Here is a 12,293-nt window from a genome sequence, read left to right on the forward strand (position 1 = left end):
TTAAATAATAAAGCTGTTAAAATAAAGTTATTACTGGATAGATACATAGGATAGATAAATAAATAGATAGATAAAGAGAATAACATGTTTTTGCTGAAAAACCAACACGTGAAAATCGAACTCCCGTGTGGAATTCCTTTTTCAGGTGTGAAAAACTGTTGAAATTTTGCATCCCCACGCTGTCACATTTATTTCAGCATGAGATAATGTTTTCACATGTGCTCAAATGTGTCATTGAACGGTATCACAGAGATCTTGCATTCCCGTGTCACCACATTTATTTCACAATGAGATGATGTTTTCACCTGCGTACTTTCATGCTATCACGTGTTACTTTTACATGTTGCCACACATGTATCACATTCTCTTCACATAAGATCACATGTGATCACATTTCGGCCCGTCATTGGACACTGTGCTATCTAACCTCCAAACGAGCTTCAATGCCATACAGCACTCCTTCCGTGGCCTCCAACTGCTCTTAAACGCGAGTAAAACCAAATGCATGCTTTTCAACCGATCGCTGCCTGCACCCGCATGCCCGACTAGCATCACCACCCTGGATGGTTCCGACCTTGAATATGTGGACATCTATAAGTACCTAGGTGTCTGGCTAGACTGCAAACTCTCCTTCCAGACCCACATCAAACATTACATTTACATTACATTTAAGTCATTTAGCAGACGCTCTTATCCAGAGCGACTTACAAATTGGTCTCCAATCGAAAATCAAATCAAGAGTCAAAGCCTCCTTCACTCACGCTGCCAAGCTTACCCTAGTAAAACTGACTATCCTACCGATCCTCGACTTCGGCGATGTCATCTACAAAATGGCTTCCAACACTCTACTCAGCAAACTGGATGCAGTCTATCACAGTGCCATCCGTTTTGTCACTAAAGCACCTTATACCACCCACCACTGCGACTTGTATGCTCTAGTCGGCTGGCCCTCACTACATATTCGTCGCCAGACCCACTGGCTCCAGGTCATCTACAAGTCCATGCTAGGTAAAGCTCCGCCTTATCTCAGTTCACTGGTCACGATGGCAACACCCATCCGTAGCACGCGCTCCAGCAGGTGTATCTCACTGATCATCCCTAAAGCCAACACATCATTTGGCCGCCTTTCGTTCCAGTACTCTGCTGCCTGTGACTGGAACGAATTGCAAAAATCGCTGAAGTTGGAGACTTTTATCTCCCTCACCAACTTCAAACATCAGCTATCCGAGCAGCTAACCGATCGCTGCAGCTGTACATAGTCTATAGGAAAATAGCCCACCCATTTTCACCTACCTCATTCCCATACTGTTTTTTATACTGTTTTTATTTATTTATTTTTCTGCTCTTTTGCACACCAATATCTCTACCTGTACATGACCATCTGATCATTTATCACTCCAGTGTTAATCTGCAAAACTGTATTATTCGCCTACCTCCTCATGCCTTTTGCACACATTGTATATAGACTGCCCATTTTTTTCTACTGTGTTATTGACTTGTTAATTATTTATTCCATGTGTAACTCTGTGTTGTCTGTTCACACTGCTATGCTTTATCTTGGCCAGGTCGCATTTGCAAATGAGAACTTGTTCTCAACTAGCCTACCTGGTTAAATAAAGGTGAAATAAAAAATAAATAAAATAAATAAAATGTGATCACATGTGAAGTTGGTGTGTTTTTTCTGTAAGGTAAACCACAATGTTTATTTATTAAGTATAAATGCTTAGGTTTGCTTGTTTGAAACAGGTTCATAGCAAAAGACAAAAGACTTCTTAGGTCTCTGTTACTTCCACTGGATGGCTCACTCGCTTCCTACAATACTATGGTGTTTTCACAGACTTTAGAAGCTGTTACCGAGTTCACAATTGACCAAAAACAATGACAAGGGAGGTCAGATTCATTGTGCTTGGACCCCCCCATCTGATACTCCAATCACATGAAACAAACTGAAAACAAAATAGATTATTGCAGTGCCATTATTGCAGTGCCATAACTTTAAGGGGTGCCAGAGACAGAAGGGGGTGACAGAGAAGGAGAGGAAGCTAGACATCCCACTTCATTTTTACTTGAACAATAAAAATGAATTAAGCAGACCAGATCCAGCTGCTATTACATTGGTGCCTATGGGAGAGCCACCCTGTCAGGCAGACCAGCACTTACACCCCCCCACCCCCAATCCCCTCCCAATGGTAAATGACCTGAGTAAGACATCTTCATTTAGCTACCATCTTTTGGGTGCTTTTATACATTTTTACATGTTCACCACTACTCATGGTTCCCTGGGAAACAAGGAGCAAAACTAAGGTTTATATCCTGTCACACGTAGGCCTACATTACAAGTTGATTGTCATTTTCAGGGGATCAGAGTAGACATAGTATAGGCTGGATGATATATCCTTTGAATTTTAAAGGTCTTACGTGTGTGTTATTTCACACTCCGAAGTGTTTCTGATAATATCACAACATGCACAAGTAGAATGCTCTGTTATATAGATCATTTCATGTACAGTACCAGTCAAATGTTTGGACACACCTACTCATTGAAGGGTTTTTCTTTATTTTTAGTATTTCTTACATTGTAGAATAATAGTGAAGATGTCAAAACTATGAAATAACACATGGAATTATGTAGTAACCAAGAAAGTGTTAAACAAATCAAAATATATTTTATATTTGAGATTCTTCATAGAGACTCTTTGCCTTGATGACAGCTTTGCACACTCTTGGCATTCTCTCAACTAGCTTCAGGAGGTAGTCACCTGGAATGCATTTCAATTAACAGGTGTGCCTTGTTGAAAGTTAATTTGTGGAATTTCTTTCCTTCTTAATGGGTTTGAGCCAATCAATTGTGTTGTGACAAGGTAGGGGTAGTATACAGAAGATAGCCATATTTGGTAAAAGACCAAGTCCATATTATGGCAAGAACAGCTCAAATAAGCAAAGAGAAATTTTTATTATATTTATTATATATTAGAAATGACAGTACATCATTCATTTAATGAAAGTCAGTCAATACGGAACATTTCAAGAACTTTGAATGTTTCTTCAAGTGCGGTCGCAAAAACCATCAGGCGCTATGATGAAACTGGCTCTGATGAGGACCGCCACAGGAAAGGAAGACCCAGAGTCACGTCTGCCTTTGAATCTCAAATATAAAATATATTTGGATTTGTTTACACTTTTTTGGTTACGACATGATTCTATATGTATTATTTCATAGTTTTGATGTCTTAACTATTATTCTACAAAGTAGAAAATAGTCCAAATAAAGAAAAACCCTTGAATGAATAGGTGTGTCCAAACTTTTGACTGGTACTCTACATGTTTCGTTGCAATGCTATAGGGCTTTCTCGGGATAGTTTGCATTGTTGTAATACTGATTCATTATTTGCACATACAAATGGCTTAAACACAAAAACAAAGAAGACGAGGTTGAGGCTTTGTCAAGTGAATCTACACAAGGCAAATTGACAGACTTGTTGTGGGAAGAACTTTTCTCCGTTAACTGAAAATGATAAATTATTGTCGCCTTTGGCTTTGCACCCTCGCATTGTTATGGAAAACCGCTGGATTTGGAAAAGGGCACAGAATCATTCAGGGCGCCGTAATAGAATGTGACAGCTCCCTTCGGCACTTGCTATTGGAAATAACCCAAAATTCTTGGGAAAGACAATCAGGATCGAGGGATGAGTGTATACAACCTCTCAGCATTTAGTTAGGGGAGTAAAACATCACGCAGCATCTTAAAAGCAGCTGTGTTCAGTTGTTAATATTTCTTAAGATGGTATCTCCATTATGAATATTAATATGCACAGCAATAACGTTGATCATGATTAAAGTACTTATTAGTTATGATGACATGGTTGTTTTGTGTGTAAAATGTATGTTGTGCAAGATAATTGTCTTATTTTCTTAAACATATCTCATCTATAATCTTTTCAATTCATGTTTTTACAGTTGTGCCTTTACCATAATTGGTTACATGTTAGTACTGATAGCTAATGTTGTTCTGTGTTCATTGTACACTGGACATTGGACACACATTTTGAGTATCCTTGACAAGCCCCAAGGGTTTAATTATTCACTGCTTGAGGATTTCCTTTTGTACTTGCATGCATAAAGGCTTGTCTTTATTTACAGACACTATTGGTGAGATATAGTTTTAAAAAATGTGTGTCAGAAGGTAAGCCTACCTGCCAAACACCAAAATAAATGGCATGCCATGCTAAGGGAGGCCATTGACAGTCATGGAGAAATAGGGAAAAGGCTGTATGCTTTATCAATACACCACTCCACACGAAAGCAGGAAAACATTCACCAGCTCAACATCTTATCCTCCCAATCCCCACAGTCCATTATAATTCACAGACTGTCTTTCACCAGGAAAGTCCCTTTACGCCTTCTCAAATTAAAAATCTCACGGCTGATCCCCTCCATCGCTCTGGCTTTCAGATATTGACCTTGTGGTGCTACAAAATGGCCTCTTCCTCACTGCGGGACCCCATAATAAGCCAATACAATGAGGCTTCACTTCACTGCTCACCTCTCTTTGGTGTCTCTAGGGGTCTTTGTTGACGTTTGTCAGCCCTAGAGGAATTTGGGGGTTAGACTTTAGCAGTAGCTGGGTCATTCCACGAAAATAGTGACTTTTACATCTCTTTGATATTTTAAGTAGAAATTGTGCACCAACATTTTAAAAGCATGATATATTAAATGAAGTGCCCTTCAATAAAGACCACGTGTATAATTCAATAAATATGCTTTTCATATTTATTCATGTTTTTTATTTGAAAAACATTTTGCTAAAGTGCCAAAATGTATTATTTTGACATGTCCCTCTGTGCACCCTCTGTCAATTCAAGGAACATTTTAACCAACTTAACCCAGATTTTCTGTAAGTTTTCACCATCATTGTAAAGCCCTAGTAATTTTGTTAAGGTCAACCCTGTTAGGTGAACTGAACTCTTGATTGAAAATGGTGAAATGATTCCTTTTTAAATATATTTTTCAAAAGAAACATTGAACATTAATAGTCAAATCACAGTCTAATAAAGGCAAGTGATCTGATTTGATTCATTTTGGCAATTTTCTGGTGCTTGTGGTGGAATAGCGAGTGGGACAAGCATAACATGTCAACCTTCTTACCCATAGATAGACGGGCTAGAAATGTTTAACAGTGAAACAAATTGTGAAGCTTGCATTCAATTGCCACTCCCTGTTGCACACAACAAACGTCCATTCCCCCTGTCACAAGGGGATTTATGGCTGATTTAAGAGGAAATCGTGGACCCTGTTGCGGTCAACCTTGAAAAGTCAACCCTGTTGCATTATTTGGCACTTAATAGGCACTTACTATAGTCATGTTTTTACTTAACCTCTTGAGATGGGAAAACTTGTTTTTTATTAAGATGAACATGTGCTCTTTATGACTAACTAGGTGAAATACCCCCCAAAATGGACCAAGTTACACTTCTCAAAAGGCACTAAATTGGTGAAACGACCCAGCTACAAAGTCTGGCTGAAGAGTCAGACAGACAACTACTTGGATTCCTTCTTCAGAGCTTAATAGACCCCAGAATTTAGAATGGAAACCTTTGTAACGTTAACTGAACAAGGCTTTGGTCCAAAATGTTTTTTTTTTAAATCTAAGGATGGACTTGAATCACTACAATAAGATTAACTCCATTTCTGGAATTGCATAATGACTAGACCTCAATGTAAATTGCATGTGTTTAGAGACATCAAGTAAAATACTATCTATTTACATTGGTCATGTTTACACCAGTCAGTTACTGTACTAAATTATTTGGATCTGAGAGTGATTGATAGCCTCAAGTTATTCCCAAGGGACTGAGTCCTTTGTTTCAAGGATACTTCATGTTTTATTCACAATTCCACTCCAGCATCATTGTGACAAAACCCATTATCCTCAAATAATTTCTGTGACATTTCCCCTCTCTTAATTCCTATAGCTGCCAGTGAGACTGATAAACATGGTCTGTTTCCTATCCAAATCACAATCCCAGAGGAAGTCTCTATGCAGTCAGACCACAAATTAAATTGATGCGATGATTCAACGCAGCACAACACTAAGCTTGATACAGAAAATAAGACAAGAGCGATGGTGCTACTACATGATTTTGACGAGAAAGCATATTAATCCGTCACAATAATGCAACCAAGCAATAGTGACACCTTATAGCATTGAAAAATACATATTCAATATGTATGTTGGAAAACTGAAAGGTGCCATATCTTTGCTAGAAAAACAATATTTTTGAAGAATGGGTAATTGGGTTAGTAAAGTAAGTTGGGGAAAACAGCCCCCCATAGTAACTGTCCCTCCCCCCTTCTGAGGTAAATTGATCTAATATTTTATAACTTAGAAAAAGTTATAGACTTAATATAATTAAGTTAGATCTATAAACATTGTATATACAATTGAAGTCAGAAGTTTACATACACCTTAGCCAAATACATTTAAACTCAGTCCTTCACAATTCCTGACATTTAATCCTAGTAAAAATTCCCTGTCTTAGGTCAGTTAGAATCACCATCTTTATTTTAAGAATGTGAAATTTCAGAATAATAGTACAGAGAATGATTTATTTCAGCTTGTATTTCTTTCATCACATTCCCAGTGGGTCATGAACTCAATTAGTATTTGGGAGCATTGCCTTTCAATTGTTAAACTTGGGTCAAACATTTCAGGTAGCCTTCCACAAACTTCCCACAATAAGTTGGGTGAATTTTGTCCCATTCCTCCTGACATAGCTGGTGTAACCGCACATGCTCGCACATGCTTTTTCAGTTCTGCCCACACATTTCATATAGGGTTGAGGTCAGGGTTTTGTGATGGCCATTCCAATACCTTAACTTTGTTGTCCTTAAGTTATTTTGCCACAATTTTGGAAGTATGCTTGGGGTCATTGTCCATTTGGAAGACCCATATGCGACCAAGCTTTAACTTCCTGACTGATGTCTTGCGATGTTGCATCAATATATCCACATAATTGTCCTTCCTCATGATGCCATCAATTTTGTGAAGCTCACCAATCCATCCTGCAGCAAAGCACCCCACAACATGATGCTGCCACCCCCGTGCTTCACAGTTGGGATGGTGTTCTTCGACTTGCAAGCCTCCCCCTGTTTCCTCCTAACATAACAATGGTCATTATGGCCAAACAGTTCTATTTTGTTTCATCAGACCAGAGGACATTTCTCCAAAATGTACAATCTTTGTCCCCATGTGCAGTTGCAAACCATAGTCTGACTTTTTTATGGCAGTTTTGGAGCAATGGCTTCTTCCTTGCTGAGCTGCCTTTCAGGTTATGTCGACATAGGACTCGTTTTACTGTGGATATAGATAATTTTGTACCTGTTTCCTCCAGCATCTTCACAGGGCCCTTTGCTCTTGTTCTGGGAGTGATTTGCACTTTTTGCAGCAAAGTACGTTCATCTCTAGGTGGCAGAACGCATCTCCTTCCTGAGCGGTATGACGGCTGCATGATCCCATGGTGTTTATACTTGCATACTATTGTTTGTACAGATGAACATGGTACCTTCAGGCGTTTGGAGGTCTACAATGTTTTTTCTGAGGTCTTGGATTTCTTTTGATTCTCCCATGATGTCAAGCAAAGAGGCACTGAGTTTGAAGGTAGGCCTTGAAATACATCCACACCTCCAATTGACTCAGAGGATGTCAATTAGCCTATCAGAAGCTTCTAAAACCATGACATAATTTTCTGGAATTTTCCAAGCTGTTTAAAGGCACAGTCAACTTAGTGTATGTAAACTTCCGACCCACTGGAATTGTGATACAGTGAATTATACATTAAATAATCTGTCTGTAAACAGTTGTTGGAAAAATACTTGTGTCATGCATAAAGTAGATGTCCTAACCGACTTGCCATAACTATAGTTTGTTAACAAGAAATTTGTGGAGTGGTTTAAAAACGAGTTTTAATGACTCCAACCTAAGTGTAAACTTCCGATTTCAACTGTATATACCATTAGGGGAGCCTGAAGATATATAATACAGTTGTTTAGAGATAACAATTGTTATAAAGCAGTAACATTTAAGGTGGGTGTGTTGGGGAAAATTGCCCCCCATTGGGAAACTTGTCCCCCCAGCAATCCAATGCAAATCAATGAATCCCAAATTAGCATTTTCCAAATCATGTCCAAATCCTCTACTTAATTGAGTTATACAGTGTTTTTTTTTTTGTTGCTACTTTAGGATGATTTGGACATGATTTGGTGCGGAAATTAGAAGAGGGACTTTACAACAAAATCTCATCATAGTGAGAATATTAATAGTGAGATGTGCTATGACATTTTGTTAGAAAGTTTAAAAAGTGTAAACTGTAGCCACTAATTTCAATTCATAGTTTGTTTGCCTAAGCATTACCATCATCCACATACCATTTTTTTCCCAAACTTTTATTTTTTGTGTCAGTAATTGGTCATTGTTGTTAGGGGGGTTAGTTACCACACGTTACCCAAATTACTGATATTGTATAGCTAGTGTATTGTAGGCTATATTTCATGTTTCAGTATCTCCTACTCTAGTTAAGAAAATATGTATACTTTTACAGTTTCATTCATTATGTATTAATGTAATTAGATATCGTGCATACTTATTGGGTCTCATGAACTGCATAGGTTAACCAAACGATCTAGGATCAGTTTATCCTACACACAAATATTAAATGGATATTTAGTAGGCAAAATAAACTTTATTCGGATCAGGGTTTAGGAAGGACATGATTCTATCCCAGAATGCATCAGAACATATTCACTCTGTAATGGTTATGTTCAGATTTTCTGCCGATTATGGTAAACAACGTTAGCTTGATTTAAACACGAAGGAGTAAACATTTCAATGTATTCTTCAATTAAATAGAATTTCGCCTACACTGAGGAAACCGGCTTGCGTGATGGCGGACAGCCCCGGAGGTATGGTTACTACAGTTATTTTGGTAGAGTTTTGGCTTTCTAGCTAACACGTTTGGTTTGCTAGCCAGACGAGATGGGCCTAAAATGTAGCTAGCTACGATAATTAATCCATAAACACTATAGGCATCATGATACAAGTTCATTCGGTGTTGTATTTAGTTCCAAAGTTTAACTGTGCATGTTACCGTGTTATCTAGTGTGCTGATAATTTTAGCCAACAACCGAGTGGGAAAGGCCACAGTTAGCTACCGTTAGCCAATTCTACGTTAGTTAGCTAACGTTAGATTGTTGCTACATTTTCATTGCTTTGAACTATCTAAAACAGCCTAAATATCATTAAAAGCACTAAACAATTGTTGCTTAGTTTTCACATCTGGTTTCCCACCATCATCATCATTTGCCAGTTAGAAAGCAAATATGTGCAATGTTTATGGCCCTCAAGGACTGGGGTTGTAGACCCTGCCATCAAACAAGTTAACAGAGCCTTGTATTTTTGTTTTCAGATGATGACTTTGAAGATTTTGACAAGCCAGGTGCAGAGAGATCACGCAGGAGGAGAGGCGAAGATGATTTAGACAGGTATCTCAGCTGCTTGTTGTAACATACTGTAGCTCTCAAACTCTAGGCGGCATTCTGCCTCCTCCTTACGGTTCTCAGCCATTCACTTCGCCCATGACTGTCTCATGGGAACTACGATCCCGACACTGTGTTTTAACGTTTAGAAACATCAAATCAAAATTTATTTGTCACATGCTCTGAATACAACAGGTGAAATGCTTACTTTACAAGCCCTTAACCAACAATGCAGTTAAAGAAAGAGTTAAGAAAATATTTACCAAATAATCTAAAGAAACACAAAATAACAAGGCTATATACCGGTACCGAGCCAATATGCGGGGGTGCAGTTTAGTCGAGGTAATTTGTACATGTAGGTAGGGGTAAAGTGACTATGCATAGATAATAAACAGTGAGTAGCAGCAATGTAAAAACAGATGGGGGGGGTCAATGTAAATAGTCCCGGGTGGCCATTTAATTAGTTGCAAAGCAGTCTTATGGCTTGGGAGAAGAAGCTGTCAAGGAGCCTTTTGGCTTGGCGCTCCGGTACCGCCTGCTGTGTGGTAGCAGAGAGAACAGTCTTAAGACTTGGGTGACTGGAGTCTTGCACAATTTTTGGGGCTTTCCTCTGACACCGCCTAGTATATAGGTCCTGGATGGCAGGAAGCTTGGCCCCAGTGATGTACTGGGCCGTAGGCACTACCCTCTGTAGCGTTTTAAGGTCAGTTGCTGAGCAGTTGCCATACCAGGAAATGATGCAACCGATCAGGATGCTCTCGATGGTGCAGTTGTAGAACTTATGGATGATCAGGGGATCCATGCCAAATCTTTTCCATCTCCTGAGGGAGACTGAAAAGCCCTGTTGTTCATGACTGTCTTGATGTGTCTGGACCATGATAGTTCATCGGTGATGTGGACACCAAGGAACTTGAAACTCTCGACCCCCCTCCACTACAGCCCCGTTAATGTCAATGGGATCCTGCTCGGCCCCCCTTTTTCTGTAGTCCACGATCAGCTCCTTTGTCTTGTTCATATTGAGGGACAGGTTGTTGTCCTGGCATCACACTGACCTCCCTATAGGCTGTCTCTTCGTTGTTGGTAATCAGGCCTAACACTGTTGTCAGCAAACTTAATGATGGTGTTTGAGTCGTGTTTGGCCATGCAGTTGTGGGTGAAAAGGGTGTACAGGAGGGGACTAAGCACGCACCCCAGAGGGGCCCCAGTGTTGCGGATCAGTGTTGCAGACGTGTTGTTGCCTACCCTTACCACCTGGTGGTGGCCTGTCTGGAAGTCCAGGATCCAGTTGCGGAGGGAGGTGTTTAGTTCCATGTTCCTTAGCTTAGTGATGAGCTTTGTGGGCACCTATGGTGTTGAGCTGTAATCAATGAGCAGCATTCTCACGTAGGTTTTCCTTTTGTCCAGGTGGGAAAGGGCAGTGTGGAGTGCGATTGAGATTGCGTCATCTGTTGGGGTGGTATGTAATTTGGAGTGGGTCTAGCTTATCTGCGATGATGCCATTGTGAGCCTTGACTAGCCTTTCAAAGCACTTCATGGCTACCAATGTGGGTGCTACGGGGCGGTAATCATTTAGGCAGGTTACCTGAAACCCCACCTCTTTAAGGAATACCTAGGATAGGATAAGTATTCCCTCTCCCCCCCCCCCTTTAAGATTTAGATGCACTATTGTAAAGTGACTGTTCCACTGGATGTCATAAGGTGAATGCACCAATTTGTAAGTCGCTCTGGATAAGAGCGTCTGCTAAATGACTTAAATGTAAATGTAAATGTACCTTTGCTTCCTTGTGCACAGACTATGGTAGTCTGCTTGAAACATGTAGGTGTTATAAACTCGGCCATGGAGTCGTTGAAAATGGCAGTGAAGACACTTGCCAGTTGGTCCACGCATGCTTTGACTACACGTCCTGGTAAACTAAAGCAGGAAGAATCATCTGGCCCTGCTACTTTGTGAATGTTGACCTGTTTGAAGGTCTCGCTCACATCGGCTGCAGAGAGTGTTGTTATACAGCCGTCCGGAACAGCTGGTGCTCTCATGCATGTTTCAGTGTTGCTTGCCTCGAAGCAAGCATAAAGGCATTTAGCTCATCTGGTAGGCTCGCGTCACTGGGCAGCTCGCGACTGGGTTTACCTTTGTAGTCTGTAATAGTTTTCAAGCACTGCCACATCTGACGATCGTCAGAGCCGGTGTAGTAGGATTCAATCTTATTGACGCTTTGCCTGTTTGATGGTTCGTCTGAGGGCATGGCTGGATTTCTCATAGGCGTCCTGATTAGTGTCCCACTCCTTGAAAGTGGCTGCTCTAGCTTTTAACTCGATGCGGATGTTGCCTCTAATCCATGGCTTCTGGTTCGGATATGTACACATGGTCACTGTGGGGACGACGTTGTCAATGCACTTATTGATGAAGCCGATTATTGTGGTGGTATACTCCTCAATGCCATTGGATGAATCCTGGAACCTATTCAATTCTGTGCTAGAGATAGTGCAGCATCCGCGTCACAGGACTCTATCTGACCACTTTCGTATTGAGCGAGTCACTGGCACTTCCTGTTTTAGTTTTTGCTTGTAAGCAGGAATCAGGAGGATATAATTATTGTCAGATTTTCCAAATGGAGGGTAAGGGAGAGCTTTGTATCTGCATCTGTGTGTGGAGTAAAGGTGGTCTAGAGTTTTTCTTTTCTCCCTCTGGTTGCACATATGACAGGTTTGTGGTGGTAAATAGACGGCTAGGAATAATATAGATTTGAACTCTCTTGGTAGAT

The 12,293-nt window shown here is 40.2% G+C and overlaps 1 protein-coding gene across 3 annotated transcripts in view; it reads left to right on the forward strand.

Moving 5' to 3' along the window:
- The first annotated feature begins 8,767 nt into the window (after positions 1-8,767).
- LOC124039816 (RNA-binding protein 33-like) overlaps positions 8,768-12,293 on the forward strand; it is a 52,910-nt gene continuing 49,384 nt past the window's right edge. For all 3 annotated transcript variants that reach the window (XM_046356229.1, XM_046356232.1, XM_046356231.1), the window contains exons 1-2: positions 8,768-8,958; positions 9,462-9,537. In XM_046356229.1, the coding sequence (XP_046212185.1) occupies positions 8,940-8,958; positions 9,462-9,537 (95 nt within the window). In that variant the 5' untranslated portion in view covers positions 8,768-8,939. The remainder of the gene's footprint in view (positions 8,959-9,461; positions 9,538-12,293) is intronic.

The sequence above is a fragment of the Oncorhynchus gorbuscha genome, linkage group LG07 (genome assembly GCF_021184085.1).
Source record: "Oncorhynchus gorbuscha isolate QuinsamMale2020 ecotype Even-year linkage group LG07, OgorEven_v1.0, whole genome shotgun sequence".
Lineage (NCBI taxonomy): Eukaryota > Metazoa > Chordata > Actinopteri > Salmoniformes > Salmonidae > Oncorhynchus > Oncorhynchus gorbuscha.